General features: G+C 41.9%; 6 protein-coding genes across 7 annotated transcripts in view; 2 read left to right on the top strand and 4 right to left on the bottom strand.

Annotated features, from left to right (window-relative positions):
• The window catches only part of LOC111065160, a 36,031-nt gene extending 19,506 nt beyond the window's left edge, over positions 1 to 16,525 (bottom strand). The window contains exon 1 of the mRNA XM_022353168.2: positions 16,123 to 16,525. The gene's annotated coding sequence lies outside the window, so the exon portion shown is untranslated. The remainder of the gene's footprint in view (positions 1 to 16,122) is intronic.
• Positions 16,526 to 18,016: 1,491 nt separating this feature from the next.
• LOC111064936 (translocon-associated protein subunit alpha) lies at positions 18,017 to 20,124 on the bottom strand. The gene is made up of 3 exons (XM_022352805.2): positions 19,921 to 20,124; positions 18,916 to 19,632; positions 18,017 to 18,857 (listed from the first exon to the last, which is right to left on the bottom strand). Exons 1-3 carry the CDS (start codon positions 19,982 to 19,984, stop codon positions 18,730 to 18,732), a joined length of 909 nt encoding a protein of 302 aa, XP_022208497.1. The 5' UTR covers positions 19,985 to 20,124; the 3' UTR covers positions 18,017 to 18,729.
• A 518-nt stretch (positions 20,125 to 20,642) lies between these two features.
• LOC111064940 (40S ribosomal protein S28) lies at positions 20,643 to 21,507 on the top strand. Its single transcript, XM_022352810.2, has 2 exons — positions 20,643 to 20,978; positions 21,043 to 21,507. The coding sequence occupies exon 1, from the start codon at positions 20,731 to 20,733 to the stop codon at positions 20,926 to 20,928; it is 198 nt and encodes a 65-aa protein (XP_022208502.1). The 5' UTR covers positions 20,643 to 20,730; the 3' UTR covers positions 20,929 to 20,978; positions 21,043 to 21,507.
• Positions 21,470 to 22,356, bottom strand: LOC111064938. Of its 2 annotated transcripts, none has more exons than XM_022352807.2 (3): positions 22,076 to 22,356; positions 21,945 to 22,016; positions 21,470 to 21,866 (listed from the first exon to the last, which is right to left on the bottom strand). In XM_022352807.2, exons 1-3 carry the CDS (start codon positions 22,252 to 22,254, stop codon positions 21,533 to 21,535), a joined length of 585 nt encoding a protein of 194 aa, XP_022208499.2. In that variant the 5' UTR covers positions 22,255 to 22,356; the 3' UTR covers positions 21,470 to 21,532. The 2 variants fall into 2 exon arrangements, with proteins under 2 accessions (XP_022208499.2, XP_022208498.2); XM_022352806.2 differs by having other exon boundaries at positions 21,945 to 22,022; positions 22,076 to 22,353.
• A 143-nt stretch (positions 22,357 to 22,499) lies between these two features.
• Positions 22,500 to 23,403, top strand: LOC111064939 (mitochondrial import inner membrane translocase subunit Tim29). The gene is made up of 2 exons (XM_022352808.2): positions 22,500 to 22,609; positions 22,667 to 23,403. Exon 2 carries the CDS (start codon positions 22,684 to 22,686, stop codon positions 23,257 to 23,259), a length of 576 nt encoding a protein of 191 aa, XP_022208500.1. The 5' UTR covers positions 22,500 to 22,609; positions 22,667 to 22,683; the 3' UTR covers positions 23,260 to 23,403.
• Positions 23,296 to 24,893, bottom strand: LOC111064935 (alanyl-tRNA editing protein Aarsd1-B). Its single transcript, XM_022352804.2, has 3 exons — positions 24,791 to 24,893; positions 23,947 to 24,731; positions 23,296 to 23,887 (listed from the first exon to the last, which is right to left on the bottom strand). Exons 1-3 carry the CDS (start codon positions 24,827 to 24,829, stop codon positions 23,401 to 23,403), a joined length of 1,311 nt encoding a protein of 436 aa, XP_022208496.1. The 5' UTR covers positions 24,830 to 24,893; the 3' UTR covers positions 23,296 to 23,400.
• Between the last annotated feature and the right edge of the window lie 333 nt (positions 24,894 to 25,226).

The raw sequence follows: 25,226 nt of genomic DNA, 5'->3' as shown, positions 1-25,226 counted from the left end.
CCTTTTTTAATTGCACGCATGCCGTGCCGTGGAGTGCGCTTCCCAAGCACTCCTGAAAAAGGTATCCAGGGGACCGTGAAAAACCGCAACTGAGACCCCAAAAACAGAACTCATTTCATGGTGGCACCACCACCCCCTCCATGGCACAAGCTCTCGTTTGCCCAAACCCACACCCCACTCCACCCCACTCCACCCCACAAACACACACAAACACACACAAAGGGGCATTTAAAACGTATTCAAAATGCAAGTTTAAAGACGCCCCAAAGTACGAGTATGCAAATCACACAAAAATAACATAAAACAAAAACTCGTTTGCCCTTTCAGAGAGTATTACGATTCGAAAAGTAAATAGGAGTACAGCTCACACCCTTTCAAATAGATGGCTGTCACGCGATCCATGTTTTTGATCTACTTAAACTCTTGGATGTCGTATTGTATTGTACTCATTTTGAGGGTATATAAATGGCTGAAATGGACCAATCATCTGCCCTATCACCTAAGTAATTCATATATCAATTTTGCAAGGGTATTCAAAGCTACAACGCGTCGTCGCAGCTTTCTTTATTGGGTATTTTTTTGTCAGACAGATAAAAAACGCCAAAAAGGAAAGCAATGAAAACTCAACCACAAAGGGCACACAAAACATAATCGCACGCACAAGCACACACACACACACACACACACACACACATCAATCCTTTCGAGAACTCTGCACGGGAACACGGCACAGACCTTCCAATGCAAATTAGCTTCCTTCTTTGACACAACCCCAGCTGACTGCCTTTAGCATCCCTTTAGCATGCTCGAATGCAAATTTGCCGCAACTTGCTTACAGTTTACATTGCTCATACCCATACTCATGCTCATACGAACCAACGGGCCAACGTTGATATATATACGAACTAATCCAACAATAAGGACGGCAACGGCGACAGCAAGCCTTAGACTACAAAAAACGTCGGCTTCAAGGAGTATTTTTTCTTATTAATTTATGTGTAAAAATCAGCTTGAAATAAAACAGTTTGAATATAAAATATAAAGTGTTTTATGCGAAAAGTTGTATGGGTGATACGGATAGGGGCCGGCAAGCAGGAAATTCTATTGCTCAGCAAGGCAAAGGTCTATAAAGGATATCCACAAACTGTTTTCTACAGATAGTTGATATATATGGCACATAAATGTCAACATGCGATAGCTATCGGAAAACTTTGAAAGTACAAATTGATTGGCTAACAGTCAAAATTTGGTTGAAATTCACTTAGAATTCTGCAAGCAGCACACAATTTATCTTCTAAGTTTGGCATATTTCCAGGTAGTTCCAGTACACTGAGCTTCAGCTCAACGAAAAACAAATCCGAAACAAGTCAAAGCCAAAGAATTAATTGATGAAAGGAAGTGCCCCCCCATTAGCTGGAAAAAGAGTGAACGAGGCCCGATTTAGGATGAAACCCATAACGATACGCCCAATTAGAGTTTAAAGTTTTGTGCCATAAAGCAAATAATAAATTCCATACAAATGTAAAAGCGAACAGGAAAACTTTCCACAGCGTTTGGAACAAAAAAACAAAATGTTTTAAGGAAGAAAATTTTATGAAAAACGGGTAGATAAAGTTCGTCACTGTTCGGCTCTACGTGGAGTGCGCCGTTTTCTTCTCTCCAGCTGAGTAGCGACAACCAATTAGGGCAAAACAACACACAACACAGCACAGCCCCCCGCCCCTGCCCGTCACTCAGCCAGTCTCCACGCTAGCCTGGGGGCAGAGCCAGCTTTGGCTTGCTAACCGAACGGAAGGATACGAGCACAACAACCAAAAATCTCATTCGGGAGAGGAGTGTCCTCCAACTTTTGGTGAAGTTTATGCATATTAAACAGTTATCCCAGCGGAAGGGAAGAGATGCCAGCGCGGAGGAGAGGGAGAGATTTGCCAGGTCGGCAAAGAGATGCTGAAGAGTAGAGGTTGGACGACAAGAGTGAGCAACAGGAAATGGGAGCCATGTGAGCGGAAATTCCACATTATAAATTATGCAAATCACATGCGCTTTGATTATTTCAAATTTTATTTTCATTTTTCTGGAATGGCAAAAGCTTCCCGCCAATGTCAGTGCAGAGTCTAGACACGCCCCTGTGCCACAACCTTAACTAACCTGTTCCTTGGCCATTGTTTAGTCAGCGAAATTCAATTTGAATTGTTTATCGTTCAGCGGAAGCTTTGTGGTCGGTTTCAGATGAGTTTCGTGGGTATTAAAAGATTGAACCAAATTGAATATGAAAGGTAAGCCACCAAAGGTGTCAAACAACGAAACACACAAACCTTAGCATGACATACGATTCAGGTCTAGAGGCAGTCCACGAAACGAGCCGGAGATAACCGCAAGAGTAAATGCTATTACCTTATGTCATCCACTGAAAACAGGCAAGTCACTCTGTTTATTTTTCACTAGTTCTGAATACGTCCCTTTTTCTGGTCAAACCGCTGGGCGGAGGGTTACGGTAGCTAAGGAAGCAGAAAGGTTTGTGTCGCAAAATAGTTTTCATTGGGTTTTCACTTTGCAAGACTTTCGTGGAAAAGATTCAAACATAAGGAGAACAAAAAAAAGGGGGAAAAAAGAAACCAAATTTGTTGAGGCACAGCTGAGACCAGCGCAAAGTGAGCCAAGGAAATACGAAAAGAGAATAATGGGAGAAGAAAGTTCGAGAAAAAAAATTCGAAACGACCGTTGTCAGTGGAGGAGGGGAAGGGTGCCAAGAAAGTAGAGAAAATTAAATATGGGAAATTCAGAAGTAATCAAGGCTACATACGGGCATTTCTCTGTAGTCGAACGGGACAGTCGTACGCATTGCAAGTGGTAACAAATATGACGGATTTTCACCTCTTGACTAGCCCTACAAGGGGTGCCTTCTCTTTTCCATTGTGTAAATTGGTTGTCGTTCAATAAATTAAGACTATTATATCGCGACAGAATTATGTGGATATGTTTTTTTATAGACATTTAATTTGTTGGTCTCGGTGGACCTCTTCAGAGAAATGCCCATGTGTCAATGTCCCCTAAGAAATGGCAAGAACAGGAGCTGACAGAGGCCACATAGATTTGAATTGAGCCAACGTCTCAACGTGCAATGAAAAGGGAAATGAATGCCCGCCAAGTCAGAAGTGGAAATGGGAAAATCGCAGCCGATGAAAGAATTGCTGCTAATTGAGAAATATCTTTATTAGGCGTTTTGCGCCCCAGCTGTCCGTGGGTAAAGTACGTTTTTTGCTCCATTACTCAAATCTAAACTAGTTTCCTCCAGGAAATGGTTTTTAGCTCTAAAATTTTCCGCACAGAATAAACTACCCATAAACGGTTAGCAATGGATAAATTATCCACCTGGGATGCTGTGTTTATCTTCACAATCCAGCAGAACAGTAAACGTCCGAAAAGGTACATCCGACAACATTCTGATCAATCAAAAGTTTTCGGGTATTGGATCCTTTCATAGGTCTTGTTAGAAGAGCCAAACCACACAGTAGCACAGCGTTGTTTATGATTATTTTGAAAATTAACACATAAAAGTAAGCGTCGCATTTCCTTTCCAGCACTCCCACCTCCCAATAGCCTTCTCAAGTCCCGTCATAGACGCATCGTCCTGCTGAGCGAGATATAATGAGTTTTTTAATAAAAACTGATGGAGCAGAAAATGCAGAATATAATGCCAGGACGACAACAACAGCAGGACAATGATGGAAAGAGGCACGGACGATTCTACACTTCGGGCACATCTCCGGGGCTCCAAAATTTAAATATAAGTCATCACCTTTCATGTGCAAGATGGAGAGAGGAGAGAGCAGACTGAAGGAGACAGAATGAGACGAAGGGAAAGATGCCGCAGGAAAAGCAGGAAACCAACAACAATGGCCAAAAGAGTGCGAAGGGGAAGCAGTAAAGAGGAGGAAGGAAGTACAACAGAAAATGGGCGAAAAGGTTTTCTCAACTCGAAGTAATTGAACCAAGACTTTTCGACTGGCCAATGCAGATAGTACATATGATAATCCCCAAGTATTACTATCGTTTATTAGGTTTATTTCTATTGTTTGTTATTGACATTTTATTATGGTGATGATACTGTTTACTGTTTTAGGCATGGCAATATCTATACTAAGTTGCGGCTTTTGGGTGCTCGTATCTGGACAGTCAGTTACCTACCTGGTTTATCATGAGCTTTTTCGCCCTCCAGGTGCAAATATCGTGATTTGAATTTCCTTTTCCCTAACTTTTGCTCCACTTTTTTGTCCTCTCCGGCAATGTGATCTGTTACCTGGTTGACCTTGGCTTTCTATGGCTGACTCCATGAGGGGGTAAGGTACTTTTGGATGGAAGAGCAGGTCAACAGCGGCTATGCCCAGCAATCAAAAAATTCAACAACAAAAAAAGAAAAGAAAAAAAACAGGAAAATAACGGTGAAGGCGAAGGCGAAGAAAGGAAATAACTTTGCGACTTTGACAGTGGGGAGACTTTGAATCATTGAAAATCTACATATTATTTATTGCTGAAATGTTCATTGCATTTGAACTACAAAAGTGTACGCAAAAGTTTCCACATTGAGAAACGGGGTTCAAATAAAGGTAACTAAGCTGGGGGCCTGCACCAAAGACTAAATTATTTTAAGGTAATTTCTGTCCGGCTCTCCCATTATTATTATTAACCAAAAGTTTGCGAAATTACTGCAGAGCGACTGAATTGATAAAAATATTTATGGGTTAGACATCGTCCGTCAATGGGAAGAGAGAGAGGGAGAGGATCGAATGACAGTCCGTATTAATATACATGAAGGACCATCGGGCCCGGTAGGAAGTGAGCCATGAGACTGGGGGAGTGGGCAGTAGGTTGGAAGCAGGTAGCAGGTAGCAGGAAGCAGGAAGCAAGGATAAATAGCTTGCTAAGCCTGCTAAGGTATTGGACTTACCTTGAAGAGCTTTGATGTCCATCCAAATGGTTGAAAATGCATATTAAATGTACGCCTTAAGTGGCTTCGTTGGAATACAAGACAATTAGCTAATAGCCAAGGAGAGTCACAGATATACGAGATTTACTTATACAGGCAGAGACAGCGAATGAGACACATATTCAGTAAGGGACGAAATCAGCAAAAAAGTTTAACTGATTTATGTGAAAGCCCTCAGCTCAAAGGAGGCCCAGAAGAAGTGAAAAATTCAGCATTTCTGAACGGGGAGGAGAGAAAGCAAAAGCTGCAAATCATCAAAACTGAAATGTTCCGTACTTTCACTGCGAGTATCTTTTCACTGTCGGCCTTTTTCCGGCCAAGCTTCTCTCTCGCTTTCTCTCAATTTAACGCTTTCGGTTTACTACGAATGTACATACACATATAGCCATAATTTGTTGTTATTATGGCTCCATAATTGGCATCGTCAAAGCTTCCGGTTTATTTTTTGTGCACACTCCCAGCTAAATAGAAAGGTGTCACAGGGTAGGTAATAATATTTTATATGTATTCTAATTAATTGTAAGTTAATTTGTTGGTTTGAGAGGGAGAGAAAATGATTAGGCATAAATTTGTAATTTGTTTATTAGTTTCAAGTTGGCAAGTTGACAAGCCCATTAATGATCGAATCATAAGAAACTTTCAACTTACAGATTTACGAGAACTGCTTTGTTTTGTTGCTTTGCTTTGCTCCTGTGAAGGTCTCTGTCGTCTCTGTATACTGGAAACAGTAGTTTAAATTGATTTTCGGTGCCCAGCCCTTCGTTTCGTTTCGACTTGGCCCAGACCCCCCTCATGCCCAGTGCCAGTTGCCGCCACAATCAATTCTCAACAAATATCCACTTGCAGCTTGTTTGCTGAAAACTTTCAATGAGCATTGCATACTTATAGGCGGGGTATTGATTGGCTCCCCATCCACCCAAGGCTCCCCATCTACCCAAGGGAGGAAGCGTGAGGCGTGGTGTTCGGTGCGTTGAGGGTGAGTCGTGTGAGCGAAACAGTAATGGAATGCTACTGGGCCCAGGGAGGCCACTAGCGTGTACTTTATATACTCCAAATGCACAACCGACATGCTAAACTGCCAAATAATTCCCATTCAGGTTCTTACAGCCCGTACAGGCTGTCGTCCTTTTGCTTGAGTTTTTTACGAGGTGCTTTACGCTTACGAGGTGCGTCAGCAGTTGCAACTTGCCAAAACGATGAACAATAACGTAACGATAATTGTGAAAGGTTTTCTGAGAAAATTAGGAAGGAAGTTCACTCGCGCACACACGTACATATATACTTATATACATATGTACATATGTAATGTATACAGGCGGAGGCGGAGGCGGAGGAGGAGGCTGACGCTGATGCTGGGTGGAGTAAAGTTTTGTTTGGAGCGTGTCGGTTGCTTGGGCTGTTTCATTCTTAAAGTACGACACTCAACTCGAGTAATTTGCCTCAACACGCGCACTCTCACACACACCACACGCGTAATCACGCACAATCACGCACAATCACGCACGCACGCATAGCTGGCAGCAATTTTGACAAACCAACACACATGGCTTGTATGTGCTGACATTTAGATTGAAAAACGAGCCAAAAAGCAAAGGCAATATATAATCGAAAAATGCTTCGCTCCTACCAATCCCAATCCCTCTCACAGCCCCTCAGCGCCCCACACCTACCCTACTGCCAAGGCACCTGTCTCCGAGCAACGGGAAATGATACAAAGCAATGTTTTTGTGTAGCTGCCGCCCAGGGGGAGCTGCGATTTAGGTATGTGTATGTGTGCGTGTGCGTGTGGCAAGTAAAGTGAAGTGAAGCGTATGCAAAATTTTTATTGAAGTGCATACAAACAAACATTCCGGAAGGTGGCTCGGGGAGAAAAAATGACAACACTGCCCGTAGATCCCATCCTAGCCCTTTTCCGTCGCTTCGCTTCTCCCCAATTTTAGAGCTTGTCGATGGTAATTTTCCTGTGTACCAGCAACAACGGGGTTATAAGCAGAAACAAAAGCACATGAAGCTGCTGGAGTCAAAGGCGTTTTAAATACAATACAAAAGAGTGCAAGTGTGGATGAAGTAAGTTCGGAGAGCCACTCAACTTTACATTGGCTTTGGCAAGGGCCAGAAACGGAGACATGCACAGGGACACAAAATTGACAGAAACAAAAGATGATTACCTCTATGGAGTAAGCAGCCGAATATGGGTTGACCATCTGTTGCTTATCTGTTCATACCATTACATATTAGAGAATTTTTGGAATTTGGTAAGTTAATTTATTCAAATTTTCTAGATTCGCTTGTTAGTTGAAATTCTGGTCTTAGTATTATTTTAAATGTGTGTGTGTGCGTGTGTATTAAATGAGTAAACATTTGTATAACAATTTAATGCTAATAAATTTCACACTCTTTTTGATTTTTCCAGCATTTTAAAATTAATTAGTTTAGTCGAAAAATCTGTTTTGTATTTTATGTTATTGAATATTCGTTGAACTAAACTCATACAAAGTAAAATGCCCATCACAACTCTAACACATCCCTTTACAAAGTGCCTCTGTCCTCGAGCTTCGGAATGTCATCGAGCTCAGTCTCAGTATCAGCCAAGAAAGTGCCAAAGGTATAAATTGTCTTTGCTCCAATTCCAATTATTTAAACTAGTATTTGCTGGTTTTAGATCCCATGTTACTTTCAATTCCCAGTTTAACAAGCTTTGGGCTCTGTTACCCGCCGGGGCATGAGCCCAGTCTCCCGCTGTGGCTGCCACAGTCACTGCCACTGCCACTGCCTCTGACGACGAAACGGCGCCGACAACGACACAAAAGCTTAGTTCAAACACTCAATCATTTTTACACCCCATCAATACACACGCACACACACACACGAAAACAGACACACAGATACACACTCTCGACGCCAGCAAACATCTGTTTAGTACACACACACACACAGACGGGCAGCCAGCCCGTGCTGAAAGCATCGACAAACATGTGCAGTGTAGCGTATTTTGCTATAAATAAATTTTCAATATTGTTTTCTCCTTCTATCTTTTTGCTGCTGCTGCTGTTGCTGTTTGTGGGCTTACCGCAAACACAAAAAAAAGTGTTGGCTGGCTGGACAGAGCTGAGCTTTTGAATGTTTTCTATATTGTTGTCACACAATTTTTTGGGCGGTGCGTTAACTGAAACCCAATTGAATTTAATTATTTTTTCAAGAGCGTACAATAAGTACTGCGAATATGTGTGTTTTAGGAAATTCCAAATTTAATTCCTTGCATCTGGGCAACACAACACGCCAAGGCACTGTGGCGTGCTTATACCCTAAAAACCCACCAGCGTACCACCCATCAATGAGGTGGAACCACTCCATTTCGATCTAAGGTGAGCCAACACATTCCCAAGAGAACGAGAGCGACACCGGCCGAGCGACTGAGATGAGATGGCTGGTGTGCGCTTTATTTATTATTAAATACAAATAATGAAAAATCAATAGAAATTTATTTATACATATTCATCAACGTGTATACAAATTGAGCCCAGACCCCACACCCACAGACCCCCAGACCCCAGCCGAGGATGCCATCAACAAAATGAACATCCCAACTGATACACACTCATTCACATCCACTCAGTGCAAAGTTCATGAGACAGGGCAAAGGGGTCAGCTGCCACAAGCTGAAGGAGGAGAGGAAATTAACTTTAGGATAAATTTGTCATGTTGTCGGACAAAAAAATGGAAAAAAAAACCAGCAAAAAAGGGACACGCTGAGAGAATATCTCTCAATTATTGATGGTGTACGAGTATGCATATACGGAGGAGCGCCACAACGGTATAAAAATATTCCACTGAGAGGTGCTATCGTCAAGGCTGTTTGTTGTTTCCATCTATTTGTTCGCTCTGACCTAATTTATTGTTTTTTCCAAACCAATCACCGAGAATGCTATCTTGAACAGTAATTACGATTACGATAAATGTACGAAAGTACTCGTTGGGCATGCACGCACTGTCATGTCATGGATAATCTGGCATCTGAACGGACATCACTTCTTATTGGCTAAACATCACCAACACCCAGCACTTTTTCTCAGGGGACTCACCATGGGAATTGGCAATAAAAATAAATTAATTTAAATGCACGTTAGCAACAAACAATCGTTTAAGGAAGATGGAATCTGGAGCAGAGCTAGAGAATGGAAGAGCTGACAATCTTATTACATTATTGCCACTTGACTGTGAATGTTGAAGTGCTGCTGCTGCTGCTGGTGCTGAAGCTGGCGAGCAAGGTACGGCTGGGGCTGGGTATGGGAGAGTGGGGAAAAGGGTTCCAGTGTGCAGTGTGCAGTGGATGAGAGCGTTAAGTTTGTAAAGATTTTTTTGAGTCAGCAAGGTAGCCAGCCTTCTACAGCTGAAGTAAATTCCAGCCCTCAAAACATTTGAGGCAAGTAATAAACTTAAGACATACATCTGTATGTATCGATCAATGGGAATCCGATTAACTGCAATATGCAATATAGAAAATTGTGCTAACATTGTTCCCTCAATCTAGAATTTTCGTTGATTAAACTAGTGAAATGGCAAGTACGTGCAAGGCTGCAGATTACGGGACTAAACTAGAGATTTCCCATAGAAATTGAGCTTTTATTCAAGTCGATTGATTCGAATGATGACATTGCCCCATGAGCCAGCCCCAGAGGGAATATCCCATGGCAACAAATGCTGCTGTTATCGGTGAGTGCATTTTCCCCAAACATATTGCAATGATAATGATGTGGAGGCCGGCGAACAAAGATAAATGAAATGACATGTCTGCTCAAACCAATCAAATGCAAATCTTTTAGGCAGTGTGGTTTTGGCTGGTGTGTATGTTTTGGGGGCTTCATGTTTCAATTCATTTGGGTTTGTTACGCAATCCAAATGACTGACAGCTAAATATGCATATTCAATAAGTGAAAAAGGCAGGAGAAGGCAGCAAGAAATAAGCAGCAGTCAACAAACAGTACGGCAGGCAGAGGGTGAACAGTGCTGTGCAAAGCCAAGCAAAGCAAAGCAGAGAAAAACAGCCGAAGGCCTTTTCGGCTACAACCCCACAACCCCACATTCACACAAATACAACAAATAAGCACACACAACGAGTGTTTGCTAGAGATGCCACTAATTGGAGCGAGACAAAAGGAGGGAGAGCCAACCACACTTTCTCCACTTCAGTACTCTCTTTGCAGATGCCTTTTGGGGATATAAATCTAGAGAGCCATGTCACTAACGGTTATAGTATAAGCCCTAGTCCTAGTCCTAATCCCTCATAGAACATATCAGCAGGTAAACGAGCTTTTATGCTTTCCGTTTTTGCTGAACGTACGCCTTTGACTCTCTTATTTTTGTCTCTGAGAAAAGAGTACTTTAAAGTTCTTCTGATTTTGGTATTATCACTCTCCTGCGCTCTGCTCACATCGACATTTGACTCGAGAGCCAAGTTTAGGAGCAGGACAGCAAGTTGGGCCAAAGGGGGGAAACGTAGAAATAAAACGAAAAAGAAAAAGAATGAAATGTTTGGAGAGCGCACACTTTTCGACACTTGTGAAACATAGCTAAAGAGAGTGAAAGGGGGGTGGGGGGGTGGACACGTACGAAACCGAAATCAACTTTTCTTGCTTAACTTCGCTTCCGGTCCAAGCCCGTCCAAGTGAATATGCATGTTTAATGTTTAATGGAAGAGCGGTAAAAAGAGCGGTAGAAGGTTCTTTTCATAGTACCACACGATTGATCCAGCTTTAACTCTTAGTTAGCCAGATGGGTCATTAACCGAAAGACATAGCAGTACGAGTACGAGTCGGAGTATACAAATTTCCGTACTATGAATGCATATGTATGTATGTATGTCTATGTCTAGCAGTTCCAGCTCCTCCTCTGATGCGCTCCTCACCAACCAAAACACCTACCACAACTCCAGTCCCAACCACCACCTGTCAGAATCCACTTACTCCATGGCTGGGGCTGGGGCTGGAGCTGGGGCTGGGCTCCGGGGCTGAGCTATGTGTGCTTTATGGCTTCCCACACTCCCACACACAATGTTTTAACCCCCCAGCATCAGCTGTTGCCTGCCATCATCATCATCATCATCATCATCATTTCTCTTAAGCTGAATCCTTATTTCGTTTCATTTAATTTTCATCGAAATATGTGCAGAGTTTGCGAATAATAGAAATCATAGGAAAACGGAATGGGGAAACTCCATATTTTATGCGACGGCTCCCGCAAGCGGACAGCGGACAGTACTTATACATATATGTATATGTATATACCCAATATTCTTTGAGTACCGAATGATGGGTACATCTTCACTCCACAAGCTAAATAAATGTTACTTCAATGAAGACTTAGAGGCAGACTTGCAGCGAAAAGTTGGCTACAAGCTACTGCCCCTATGACAACCTTATGTTGGCGAAAACTGGACGTTTTAATGGAAATGGTACAGGGAAAGTCGGGGTAAATGGCATAAACGAATCAGCAATATAATATTGAAGAGGAAATACTTAACGGGTGCACTTTTGCAGCTCTGTCCACTCGAATACTGATTCACCTCTCTCTCTTCCGCACCCAAAAGCAGACGAAGGGGAGCGAGGAGGTGCACCAACGCATAACACCCTTCTTCTCGCTTTACAAGGGCACTTAAGCAAGTGCTCTTCTTGCTCCTTGCTCTTCCTCTTACTCGACATTTTTTTTTATTCTACTTGAGAGGAATGAGAGTGGAAGTTGGCGCTCACTTTGCACTCCTGCTCTTTTATGAAGTTTTTTTTTTATATTTTATAGCTGTTCTTTGCCTTTTTTTCATTTTTAAGAAAACGAGCGAAGCTTAATTGATTTTGCATTCTCTATGTAATGTTTATCAAATATGAAAGAGTTTTACGCAAAAATTTCCTTTGATGCTGGCCACTCACTCTCCAGCACTCACTCACTCTCTTTAACTAATGAAAATGCAGCACGTCAAAAAGATAAGACCAAGTGAAAATAGTCGAAAGAGTGGCAGCACAACAAGAAGAGCATCCCCAAGCACAAAGCGAGGGTACAAAAGGTAATATGACAGTCAGAGCTTAACGTTTTGAAGTTTGCATAGCAACGAATTCAAATATTAGCAGAGATCCCTCCCCAAAATGTAACAGAAAAGAGGACTTCTTTCAATGACGGACCACCTATTAAACCCTTATAAATAAATCGTTCGCAAGAGAGCTAAGTGAGCATGAATAATAAAAAATAAAACCACATACTCGGTTAATCGTACGAGTGCCCAGAGTCGCCTTATTATGTTATATAATAGAGAGATATGCGACAGGGCGATAGAAGTACATTGAGCGTACTCTTTTGCCTGTCACTGTAGACGAGTGATAAAGAAAGCTCATCTGCATCAAGTGCGTTTGCAGCGTAAAAAAGAAATGAAATCGTGCGAAGTGTCTGTAAACATTTATTTCAAAAATTTATAAATATTGTTCTCGCTCAGCAGAGACAGCAGCGGCGACAAACAGCAGTTCTCGTCTCTCCCGAACCCCTTGTCAACCTTCTTCCTCTACCCCACTGCCACAGTTCTTTTCAGCTTTGAAATTGTTCTGGCAATGCCATTGTCTACTTGTTTTTCTCTGTGTACGTAGTTACATACATATGTGCATGAATAGGTTTGGGCATGTGTGTGTGATATATTGTTTCGAGACATGATGCTTTTATTTGTATTTTTTGCACTATATCTACCCAGCGAAAATGCATTGGGTTCTAACATTGTTGGTTTGCCGGGGCATGTACGACAGATATCCGCTACTACTTACACCAACGTTTTAGAAAAAAAATATATGGGACTAAAATTGTATCATATGTGGACCGTTTTAAGAAGCAAGCCAATTGCCTGACAATTTCTGAGAAGGTAACTGCAAGAAGAACCAGTAGACCACATGATATATGTATGTACATTAGCACATTTTAATGTAAGCGATTAATAAACATTAAAGCGGTAGAATGCTCATTACTCTCATACTCCCATGATATAAACTTTAATTTTTTCACAAAGATGATTACAAGCTACTTTTTCAATTCACTTCCCCAATTTTTACTGTCTCTGCTTCTGTTCCACTATGGCAACAGGATTTAAAGAATAATAATTCGAATGATGTTTGTTCGATAAGCTTTTTTATAATTATAATTATAGAAACAACTTTCGAAAAACCGGATTACCTAAAATATTTCCATATTCAATGGGCAGTAATTTGTACTCAGAAGATTGTCAGTGGAATGGGATGGGATGGAATGGCATGGGGTGCCACGGTAGAGTATTGAATTCGAGGAAGAATAATTTTACTTTAGATCCGCTTTTATGTGTGAATGTAAACGTGTTGTTAGTGGAACTTGGCTATAAGCCAACATAGCCACGTCTTAATTCTGATAGCGATGTTCTTCCCCACTACACCTACTACGTCGTAATGCGTATGGGTTCATATGTGTTTTGTTCCTGTTTTACCCCTTCCCTCGTGGACGCACTTTATTTTTTATTTTTGTTGCGTAGCGCAATACAACTGTCACACACACTCCCACAGCAGCACATATGTACAGCCACATGTCTGGAGATGTACACGACCATTAGTCTTCTCTTGTCGTCACCATGCACAAAAAAGTGGTCGTTTCTGGTTCTGGTTTCTCGCCCTACTCTACTTTACTTGGATCCCTGCCCTCGGGTTATATTATTCTCCGTCTGGCAACATTCACCACGGTATTTTTGGTTTGGTGAAACTTTAGTTCGTCCATTAAGATAGTATTATGAAGTACGTTCTACCGTGGCCCCATTATCCTATCCACACTTTTGACCTCTTTGTTGTTATTTAATTATAATTTTTATACCCGGTACTCGAAGAGTTAAGGGGCGTTTTGGATTTGTGGTCGAAGTGGATGGATTTTCACTCTCTTCCAACTTGGATAGCTTTCCTCCTTAAGATTCAGCTTGCTGTTTCAATGTACATATGATCATCCTTTCCCCGATTATCATCATCGGCACATTCTACTTGGCTTAATGCACTATTTTGAGAACTTGACAATTTCATATCCATCTTCATATTCCATCTCCTTGTGTCTCATCCCAGCAGTTAATTTCATTGCACTTTAATAATTTATGGCCATATATACATATCCACAGATACATATATCTATGTACATCCACATATCATTATTCAAATTACACAAAATGTTCAAAAGAGAAAAGTTGAAATTGTAGACGATTTTCGTAGTGAAAATATTGAGAAGGAGAAAGAGAGATTCGGGAAAATGGCTTTATTTAAATTTCACATACGCCCAGTAGACCAAATGAAACCCAATTGCCACCTTACCTCACAAACTCTTAAGGCACTCTCAGGCTGACAACCTTTCCTCTCTCCCCTTTTCACTTTTGCTGCGTTTTCCGACCAGTTCGCAAGTGTTATGCTTAAAAATATGTAAAATATCAAGTGAATAAATTAAAATCAAAAGGAAACAACAAAATGTCAACTAAAATTAATTTTTGACGCACACACACTCACCCATATATTGAATGAAAGCGTTGTTGAAAACCCTTTAATTTCCCTTCGCTTTCGAACATTCAAATAAGATTATTTAATTCCAAGGAAATTCGAAACGTAGCTTATTCAACTTCTTTCATGCCACTGTATCTAAATGTCCCACACTCCCCTCTCACTAGCCCATGCTCCCTCTCTCTCACACAGCGGGTAGGTGTGTGTGTATGCTTATGACTTTGTCTGTATTTGTGGAAAGAGGCAACAAGCCAAGTTAATTAGCAAAAAGCAGATAACGTCACACAAAAAAGGAGCAACGCAACCATCTAAGGCCATCCAAAGGTCTGATTGGAAGGGTGGCGTAAGAGCCCTGAAGGGTCTGGATTCTGGTTAGGACCTCCACTTAAGAGCGGGTTTTTGATGTCAGCGCAAATTGCAAAGAAAATGATTTATTATCTGCAAAAGGCAATTAAGTAAAATTGCTTGGATATTATTTGAAAGAGACAAACAAGTGTACTCGTATACACAAATGGCAGAAACGGAAGGGATGCTGAATTAGTGGAACTCCTGGATTGAATTTATGGCAAACAAGGCGCTTCCAGGTTTCAAACACTTGTTAAAAACTCAACCTGAAGGCCTTAATTAAACTCAATTAAACATGTCTTTGTTCCATTAACCCAGTCGAGTTTATATTTTTGAAGTCTAAATTAATTTCAGTCTATTTTTGGTCATAATATTCCTGTCCTGTCCAACCCCAAATGATTTCTGCTAGTTTCAGGACAGTAGACTTCAGACGAGACCTAGTCATCCTGAAGCTGACGACTCTTTGAAGGCTCCCCGAAGAACTAGAGAGAAAAAGACCCCGCAGAAATCGGCTAAAAGTAGTTTATACCAGGTATACATATGTGGGTAACAGCTGTATTCCAAGTACTTTATCAGAGCTATATATGTATTTTACATATATATGTGCGAGTATGTACATATGCACATACATACATATATGTTATTTTAACGAAATATGTAGTGCTCCATACCCTTTGGCCTTTTAATTCCACATTTCCACAATTCCACAAACGAGAGAAAATCAATTACAAATTCAAGCCCAAAGATATAATTAATTAATAATAATTTAATTTTCTATCTTCAAACTCGACAGGAGTCTAAACTCCAGCCAACCATTTCGTTGACATGCAAAGAAATGGGTGAATAAATAATTATTCTTCCATTTATAAAAACTGAATATGAACGAACACGAATACTTACGTATTATTATACGTACAAAAAAAATTAGAAAAGGCACACCCCTAATTCATTTGATACTGAACAGTACTATATATTATGGTGACTTATGTAGAAACTGTTTCGTAGATACATTTATGTATACTAACATATAAGCACTCGTATACATATAATAAATTTAAAATCTTTATAAAGCTCTACTGCCAGGTAGCCTGATTAAATACATAGAATTTGCTTCATTGTGGGATTTCTATGCCCGGATAATCAATTACTTGTTCGTAGATTTTAACTTAAGGAACGGAATACTCTCAAAGATATATTACCAAAGTTTTTATATGTGCCGTACCTTCTTATGTTTATGTAACAGGTCTAAAAGATTTGGCTAGAACTCACCTTTTACTAGCGTACTTTCACTGTCTCACTCCCGGTTCCACTGTATGCTGCGGTTAGCTGCGCTAAAGAGCTCGGCCAGGAATCTAGATTTTAAAGCTCACACACTGAAAACTTCACTCAGAAACGGATTTGGATGAAGTTCTGTTGGCGTTTATTTTAAATTTGGAATGAAAAACTTGTTGCTCAATTACCAAAATCTCGCCTTCTAAATGCTCCAAGTTCAATATCTTGGATTAGCACAAAAACAAAAAACAATTTTTAGTTGCTTCAACGCATTCAGCTGATTTCGTTACACAGTAGATTTCAGAGATTTTTTAAATTTCCCACGCTTACGCGCAAAAAAAAAATTTCTTCCCTGGGGCTTGGGCTGCTCCGTCAAAATCCGTCAAAAGTAGCACTGCGACTTAGAGGTGTGTCAAAGGTGTCAAACCATATATTTACTGCTAGCCTCTACTATCGACGGTTTTGCGACTATCATGATAGTATCGAGCTACAGTCGTTGCGCTTTTGATATGTTTGGATTGGTATTTTTTTGATTTTGATATTCCGTTTAATATTAATAGCTAGCTGGGACACTCAGCCCTAAAAAAATAATTTTATCCGATAGATACATAAATTTTCTACAAGATTGGCAGTTTTTCAGAAGTCCTTTTTATTGGATTATTTACATATTAAGGTTCAAACAAAATCAACATAAAACGAATGTGACGTTGTTTTGTGGCGCTGCCAGACTCGTGCAATTCGTAATTGCTGCGGGCTGCCATACCATGATATTTTGTGATATTAAATTCGTCAATTTTGATATTCAGTTTAATATTACTAGATAGTTGGTCCTCTCAGCCCTAAAAAAATTATTTTATCCAATTCCTCAATGAATTTTGTTTAGGATTGGCTAGTTTTCAGAACTATTTTTAATGGGATTGTTTAGATAATAGGGTTCAAACAAAAACGGCCAAAGCATAAAACGTAAATGTTGACTAAATGTGACGTCAGTGTTGCTGGTCAACAAAGTTTCTTCTATGCGTATGTACTTTTGTATACCTTATTTCTTTTAATTGGTGTTAAATGTTTTGTTACAAGCTCCATTAAGACATTATTTATGATTTTATCCTAGATTGACATGTTTGAAAATTATGAACAACTTCAAGGAAGACGACGGGAAAATGGACGAAAGAGAATTGATGTTCATGTTCATTATTTATTTTCAGACATTTCTTTTCAGACGCATGACGAAGCCCCAGTGCAAACAGCCTATAAAACGTAGCAGGAGAATGTCTGTGTGAACGAGCAGAGTATTGTGTATGGTACACCTAGTTTTTAAGAAATTTGCAAATCTGAAAAGCTAATGAATGCAGCTATCAATCGGACTTAAAAACTTTGTAGCTTGCCGAAATTGATCATTTTTAATTTAAAAAAGCTCGAAATAAGTTAATATCTTGTTTTATATTTAGTTAGTATTGGCGCGAAATCGATTATAAAAAATCAATGCATAAACGGCTAAGCTGCAGACGTTTGATAAAACCTCTAAAAATCCCATTTTACCGTTAACTAGCGATCCTCAGCGAATGGCAACACATTTATTACGGTTCCATCTATTAGCACCATTTCAGCCTACTTCTCTAAAATTCGCCTCCATATAGAAGCTGGGCAGTGATACAAATATATTTCTATATATTTATAAAATATATCTTTGAGCTGTGTGTGGATATAACAATATGCTGCCACTAATGTTTGTACGTATGTATGTGTACATATCATAGAACTAGCATCTTTGATAAAACTCTGAAGCTAATCGTATTGTATGTGTAAATATGAACATTAGTAATCGCAGATTAGCTTATTGGAATATCTCGACCTTCAACATATTTCAAAAATGGAAAAAACGGAATAAAAATTGCATGTTTTTTTGCTTTTAATTTTTGTAGAAAGTTTCTTTATATTCATTCGTCGAATAAAACCCACTTCTCTGTATACAAAAAAAAACACTTCAACTTATTTCGTTTTAGCAGAAACAAATCGACAAATCGAAGCAGAAAAAGAACAAACAATTAATCATAATAAGGGCTAAATTTATCGTACAATTGGAAGTTTTCTATTTATTCTTCAATTTTTCCTTCTCATTTTGTTAGTTTTCTTATAGTTTTACTTAAACTTTGCTCTCCCCTACAATCATTCTCTAACTTTCTATCTGTACCTCTCTAGCGTGTCTTCTACAAACGAAGACAATTCACAAGAAATGTATTTAAACACTTTATTTAAGTTTTCCTTTCTCTTGTTCCTGCGGTTGTTGGAGTATGTGCAAATAGTTTGGGAATAATCAAATTCACTTTGTGGAAATTCTAGGCAAATCATGGACTGTTTTCATTTTGCTGTTGTGGCTTTTTTTATGGGTTAACACTAACAATCTCGCGATAAACGAAAAAAAAAAAATTATGATATTTCTATATATGATCGAAAATGATATATGTATATCTCTACTCGTAAATATTTTGGAAACTTAATGCTTCGCTCCCTACAGAATGAAATGGGTGGTTGTTTGCTGGTGTTGTTGCAGTTGGGGTTGTTGGTTGTACTCTGTTGTTCTGTCCTGGAGCCCAGTCTTTGCATTTAGTCATCGCCCGCGGAACGCTTCACCTTGCGCTGCTTGGGACTTTGGTGGCTGGCAGCCTTGGGACTGACCTGCTTGCCTGGCTTGGGTGAGGTCTTTGGCGTCTTCGACTTGGGAGGCGATTTCTCTGTGGAACAAAACATTAACATCTGCAAGAGGAGGGATGTCTATCAATCGAAACTTACGCAAAGCACGCAGCGTCTCCTGCGGGACCCAATCGTAGTCGACGGTGCTGTCGTTGGCTGTGCCAGTTTCAATGACCTTCTTGGCAGCGGCACGCTTGCGCTTGCCTGAGCTGCCCAGCAAATACTGCTGGCCAATTACCAAGAGCAGGACTACAATGCCGGCCAGGAGGACGTACAAGAAGAAAGTCTCGCCATCGAGTCCTTCATCAACCTCAGAGATAAGAACGGTCTCGTTGAAGACAGCCTCGTTGTACTGAATGCCATTGGCATCACGATAGGCCAGGGCAATGTTCAGTCCGAATGGACGTCCAGCAAACTGATCAGATGGCAGGAACGTGTACGAAACGGTCGACTCAAAGCCGGGCTTCACCTCACGATTGTAGGCCACCGCCGAGAAGTTCTGGATGAAGTAGTTGAAGTCCATGGGATAACGGAAAGAGGCCTCGACAGTCTCGATCACAAACTCCTCGGAGCCTTTGTTGGTGAAGCCGATCAGGAATTCCACGGGCTTGCCACCGGGCAGATCCAGCTGCTGACCGGCCGTGTACAGAGGTTTGGTGAACAGCAGATAGGTGTCCGCGTTGGGCGAGGCGCTGCTCGCCTTGTCCGTGTCCTCGTCGGCATCGGCATCTTCACCAGTCACGGCTCCCTCTTCGCTGTCCACATCAACCAGATCGTCCTCAACAGCTTCGGCGGCATAGGCTCCAAATTTGTTTGCTATCCAAGGAAGAGAGAGGCATACATGCAGCACATGAGTACGAGTGAGAGGGAGATATGCTGAGACTATTGGGGGATGACAATGCCAACTCAACAGTTTTGATGGCCATGGCCCAAGGAAGGTCAAAATAAGAAACGACTTGGTCACATCTTCAAATGGAGCTGCTACAATTCAGGTATTAACCCAGGCAGCCCACCTAGCAGCGGCAGCAGCAATGCCACGTATGCGCCCCCGGCCCTTCGGTCTATAGGTGGCTGCAGCTCAATGGCCGGGATTTGTGTACTTACGTGCTGAGAAAGTGCATATGACGATGGGAAGTACCATCAGCATTAAGAACATCAGATTCTTCATGGTTTATTTGATGCTTTTCACTTATGCTCGAGAGAAACGGAAATATAAAGGCCAGAAAATGAAAACGACACTGTCGCTCGCTCACACACAACCGTCGTGCTGAAGGAAAATTGGCAGAGTGATAAAGTGATGGTAAGCAACAAGCCGAAGGCAGCACACGAAGCCTTACGACTTTCACTGTCAAATGTCTACGTGGTGCCACGTCTAGGGTTGCCAGCCATTCCTGCCGATTGCCGCCAATGTTTTGATTTGCGGTATATATATTTTTTAATAGCTCTGCTATTGATTTTAATTCACTCAAACATTTATTAAATACATTTTTTTAGTAGTTTGACACATTTTATTCAACTATTAAAGGCAAATGTCGACAGAAGTATTTCATTTTTTACATGTGCGACAGCTCTTAACCAATAACAGTGCTGTAAAACACTCTAGCTGTCAAAATATTCTGAAATGTACCATAAGTTACTTAACAACAATTAAATCCGTCTTACAAAGTCAATGTAAATTTATATTAAACATAAATTCGTAAGTATCTCGAAATTGTGTCAATCTTTAGTTGATTTTACCTTAACCAACGGCCTTGCACAGCACTGCCTAACTTATCGCTTATCGCAACGCAGCGCAACCAGCTTCACGTACTTGGGCCGATAACCACCCTACTTCCTTTTTGCTTGCGACTGCCAATTGAAGCGCAACCTACACGTGAATTCTCTTCGGCGAATCTACAAAATTCAACAATAACCATGGACAAACCAGTTGTTTGGGCTCGCGTGATGAAAGTTCTCGGCCGCACCGGTTCTCAGGGCCAGTGTACACAGGTCAAAGTGGAGTTCCTTGGCGAGCAGAACCGTCAGATTATCCGCAACGTGAAGGGACCCGTCCGCGAGGGCGACATCCTCACCCTTTTGGAGTCTGAACGTGAAGCCAGAAGACTTCGCTAAGAAAGCACCGCCGCCGGATGTTGTGGAGTGCTTGATATATTTCTTTAAAGGTAAGTTCGAGCTTCGTGGATACCCCCAAAACCACCATTAATTACATTTTCCCGCTCTTTACAGATGCTTTTTCTCACATTGCTTGCACGAGGCGTGCGACTCCACAACAACGCGTCAATTGCACCAAAACTAGTAGCAAACAAAATGAATCGGCCAAAATTCGCAACAAATGTGGAAATGTGTTCTAAATAAATAAATTTCGAGTATTCCAGTGCTGAGAAAAAAAAACCAAACTGTTTTGCATTTGGATTTATTTATACTTTTTTTGTTTTTGTTTTGTGTTTTGTGAAAATGAAAATCCGGCTACATGTCCAAAGCCAAAGAGAGGGCTGGAGCCAGCCACATCGTGATCACAAAAGGTCACCCAAAATGTGCCTAGCTTTAAATACTTGGCTATAGAAAATTCAATCTGGCATGACCTCGACGGTCTTGCCCCGAAAGACGTGTATGGAGGCCGGCCCACCCCTGGGATGATTTATTCAACTAATGGTTATTCGTATGAAAATATATTTGATTGACTGGCGTAAATATACAGAATTCTCTGTCTCGTGTTTTAATAAGTCAGCAGCGGGACGACCGCCTGTTGCTCGGCTCTGGCCAGGCCCATGCAAAGCAAAGCCTCTGTGTTCTCGCCCAGCTTTAAATTAGTTTTAAACTCGTCCACCGTCTGCTGCTGCATAATTGGTGGCAATAACAGGCGGGAAGCAATCTCCAGGCACTTGAGTTGAGATTGCAGACTGTGCAGAGATTCATTCAGCCATTCCCGGCATTCGGCCACAGAGTTGGGACAAGGCTCTGGCTCTAGCTCGCTGCTTAAGCAAATGCATTCCATGTCAAAGTCAGCCACATCGCTGGAAATTGCATCTAACATTTCGTTCATTTGCAATCTGCATACAGACAAAAATGAAATCAAACGGATTCTATAAGCTTCTAGCAAAGTCTGCTGTCTGCTGTCTGCTACTCACATGCTATGGCAAATGGACTGATGAGCATCTTGGCATTCGGAGAGTAGGGCCGTCGCACAGCGCTTGTCAGTGCTGTGGCTAAGAAATGTACGATTAAAGCTATGGGGCTATTTTGGATGGAAAAAACGTACCTGGCCACCAGACGGTAGCGTTGGCTTCTGTCCCACAGGTGATTTACGGGAGCCAGCAAATGTTGTGCCTGGGTGGACAGGAATCCATGATAGCTTCGTATGTTGGATGCTGTGTTCTGTAGGAGGTGGCCAAGGCGTGTATTATAATGTATATGGCGTTCATTGGTCAATAAGGGCATCTCGCCAATTTGTAAATATGTGATTTGTGAAAAATGCTTTTGTTTTTATATGTGTTTATGGTGGATAGCCGCAGGTTTAAGTGTGGCAGTAGCCATCGATTTATAGCTATCGGGACAAATAAATACCGAACAAATATAGTTTTTCCCATAAAGCCATCTCTATTTTTCCAGCTGGTCAGTTAGCAAAGTCTAATGTCATATGGCTATAAATGAAGTTAAAATGTTTATTCAAAAGAATTATATTGGAAGTTGTCTAAACTAAATAATATAGAATTTTCAAAATCGTTCCCTAGGAAATATTTTTTGCGTGGTTCGGTATTTTCTTGGTTTGCAGATGCAGTCACTCTAAACAGCTGTAATAAGGTTATTTAATAAAAAAAATATATTAATGCAGTTTTCGCAAATTTATCAGAGAAACTAGCAGCTAAGATGGTTTTCATGCGTGTGGGCAGCCGTGTGACGGCACTAGGACAGAAATTGGGTGAGAAATTCGTGCTGCCCGAGCGTTTCAAAGACACTTTTGTCGAGAAATGGGTGAAATACTGGAACGGCCTGGTGCGCGACTATTCGGAGGTGGCCATCGGTGTGGTTAAGGAGACATATACCAAGCCAAAGAAGGCACTTGCCTACGGCACTGGAATTCTGTGTATGTACAAAGCGGCCCAGCTTAACCCCGACGACGAGGTCTTCATGACTCTGCTACGCCGTCAGACCAATCGCATGATCATGGTGGCGCCCGAACTACAGAATAGCGTGTCGGCCGAGTATCTGCTTATGCTAGAGCGTGCCATCAACCAAAAGAAGCTGCGCTTTCTCTCGCTAGGCATCTGTACGCTGGTCTGGGTGGATCTTTACGACGAGGACGACTGCACATATCCGGCCATCTGCGAGTTCACCAAAGTCGGATACCTGAACTTCCACGAGCGCGTGATCGATTTGGGCTTCTGCAACGAGTTCTGGCGCCTCAAGTGGAAGATGCGCAACTACGATGTCAACTACCTGTGATGATGGAGGGAGAATTGCAGTTTCCTGTACGACGTCTGGTTAGTTAGCTTTAATATGAAATTGTTCGTTGCTTTGTAGAACTGACTAAATGAGCATTTATGAAAGAATAAATACATGTTACAAAGCAAAGAATCTGTGGGTTTACGAGCCACTGACTGGTTTCGGTTCTATCGGTTTCTTTGGCTTGAAGTGACTCTCGAGCAACTCAATACATTCCGGCAGCTTGGTCAGATTGTTGATCTTGCCCTGGAAACTGCCCTCCTTCCCATTGCCCTTGCCCTCGAGCAGCTCGAGAAATTTTGGTCCAATCTCCTGTACCAGCGCGGGCTCACCGCGCAGCACCAGGTGACCTTTTGCACTGCTGCCGGCTGCAACGCCCTCTGACACTGTGAGGAAGTAGAATATCTCTTCGGGCGCGTGTCGTAGAAACGTGTGAATGAAGTCAACCTCAATGCCGTCCCGACGATGAAGGGAAAAGTACTTGGGACGCTCGGCCATGCTCAGATCGTCTAGTCGCTCCGCCTCGACAGTAGCAAAATCCTTGAGCAGTTGCAAGAACGACTTCCGAGTGGCCTTCACATTCTGCTGCAGCTTCTGTGCAAGCTCCAAATGCTGCTGAGCGCCACCCCTGAAAAGGCGGTGTCGATGAAAATGGATGGAATTCAGAAGTATGGCAATACCGCTTACTTCAGGGTTGCAGTTAGTTGCTGCTCCCTCTGAAAGACTTCGCCAAGCTTACGCAGCACTCGCTCACCAACCACGAAGTTGACCAGGACATTGGTCTTGACCTTTTCCGCAAAGAGCAGTTTGATGCACTGCAGCTGGGATAGGTCGGTGACGTGGGTGCCGCAGCACATGTTGCTCTCAATGCCCTCGATGCGCACCACCCTTGCTAGGCCCTCGTGGTCCTTGGGTAGGCCGCGAGGAGCACGCGCATCCTGAAACTCCTGATCCACCTCGGGATCGACAAGCACCACGCTGACCGGTCGTCCCTCGCGGATCAATTCGTTGGCCTGCCGCTCGATTAGGTCCAGGGACTCGCGGCTGATCAGGTGCGGCGTATTCAGCTGAATGTAGGAGACGTTCGACCCAAGCGACCAGGAAGTAGTGTCGTACTTGAACTCGCGATCGAACAGAGCCGTGATCAGATGCTGGCCGGAATGTTGCTGCATGTGGTCGAGACGGCGATCCCAGTCAAGGCTCTGGTGCACCTCGGCTCCCTCCTCGAAACTTGTGCCAGACTCCACGAAGTGCACTGCAGTGTTTCCCTTCCTCAGCACACTCCGCACTGGCATTCCATTAATAGTGCCGTAATCACAGGGCTGTCCACCACCTTCGGGGAAGAGTATGGTGTCCTCGCACACAACATTGAAGCCACGAACTGGACAGACATCACCACCTGTTGCTATGTCCACATCGGTGGCCACCCGATCTTGGGTGGCATACTCGCATGATACAATTTTTGTGGTGTACTGTGGAAATACGGTTGCAATTATATAATTGATCCCTATAGGCAATGGATCGGGCTTGCCTGCTTCAAAAAGCTGTCCTCCTGGCATTTAAAGACCATGATGTCACCTTCCTTTCCTTTGTTCCTATCCTGCTTTATTTATATATATATATGTGTCATATATATGTGTCATCGAGGGAACTATCGATAGTATCGATATTTTACTGCTAGCCTCTACTATCGCCAGTTTTGCGACTATCATGATAGTATCGAGCTACAGTCGTTGCGCTTTTGATATGTTTGGATTGGCTGCTATAAAATACGAACACACTTTTGTAAACAAATCGACAGGTGGCATCTAATTTTTACAATGGACAAGTTCCTAAAGCCTAGTACTCAGATCGAAAAACTGTTTGCTAGCAAACAGATGTCATATATTTTTCGAGCGACCAGTGGTGTGACCAGAGGTGTGCACTGCATTCCGAACGGTTACACTGCTCGGACCGCTGCTTGGTTT

This window comes from Drosophila obscura, unplaced genomic scaffold (genome assembly GCF_018151105.1).
Source record: "Drosophila obscura isolate BZ-5 IFL unplaced genomic scaffold, ASM1815110v1 contig_73, whole genome shotgun sequence".
Classification (NCBI taxonomy): domain Eukaryota; kingdom Metazoa; phylum Arthropoda; class Insecta; order Diptera; family Drosophilidae; genus Drosophila; species Drosophila obscura.
The sequence above is the reverse complement of the archived record's forward strand: the minus strand, read 5'-3'. Positions and strand labels throughout refer to the sequence as shown.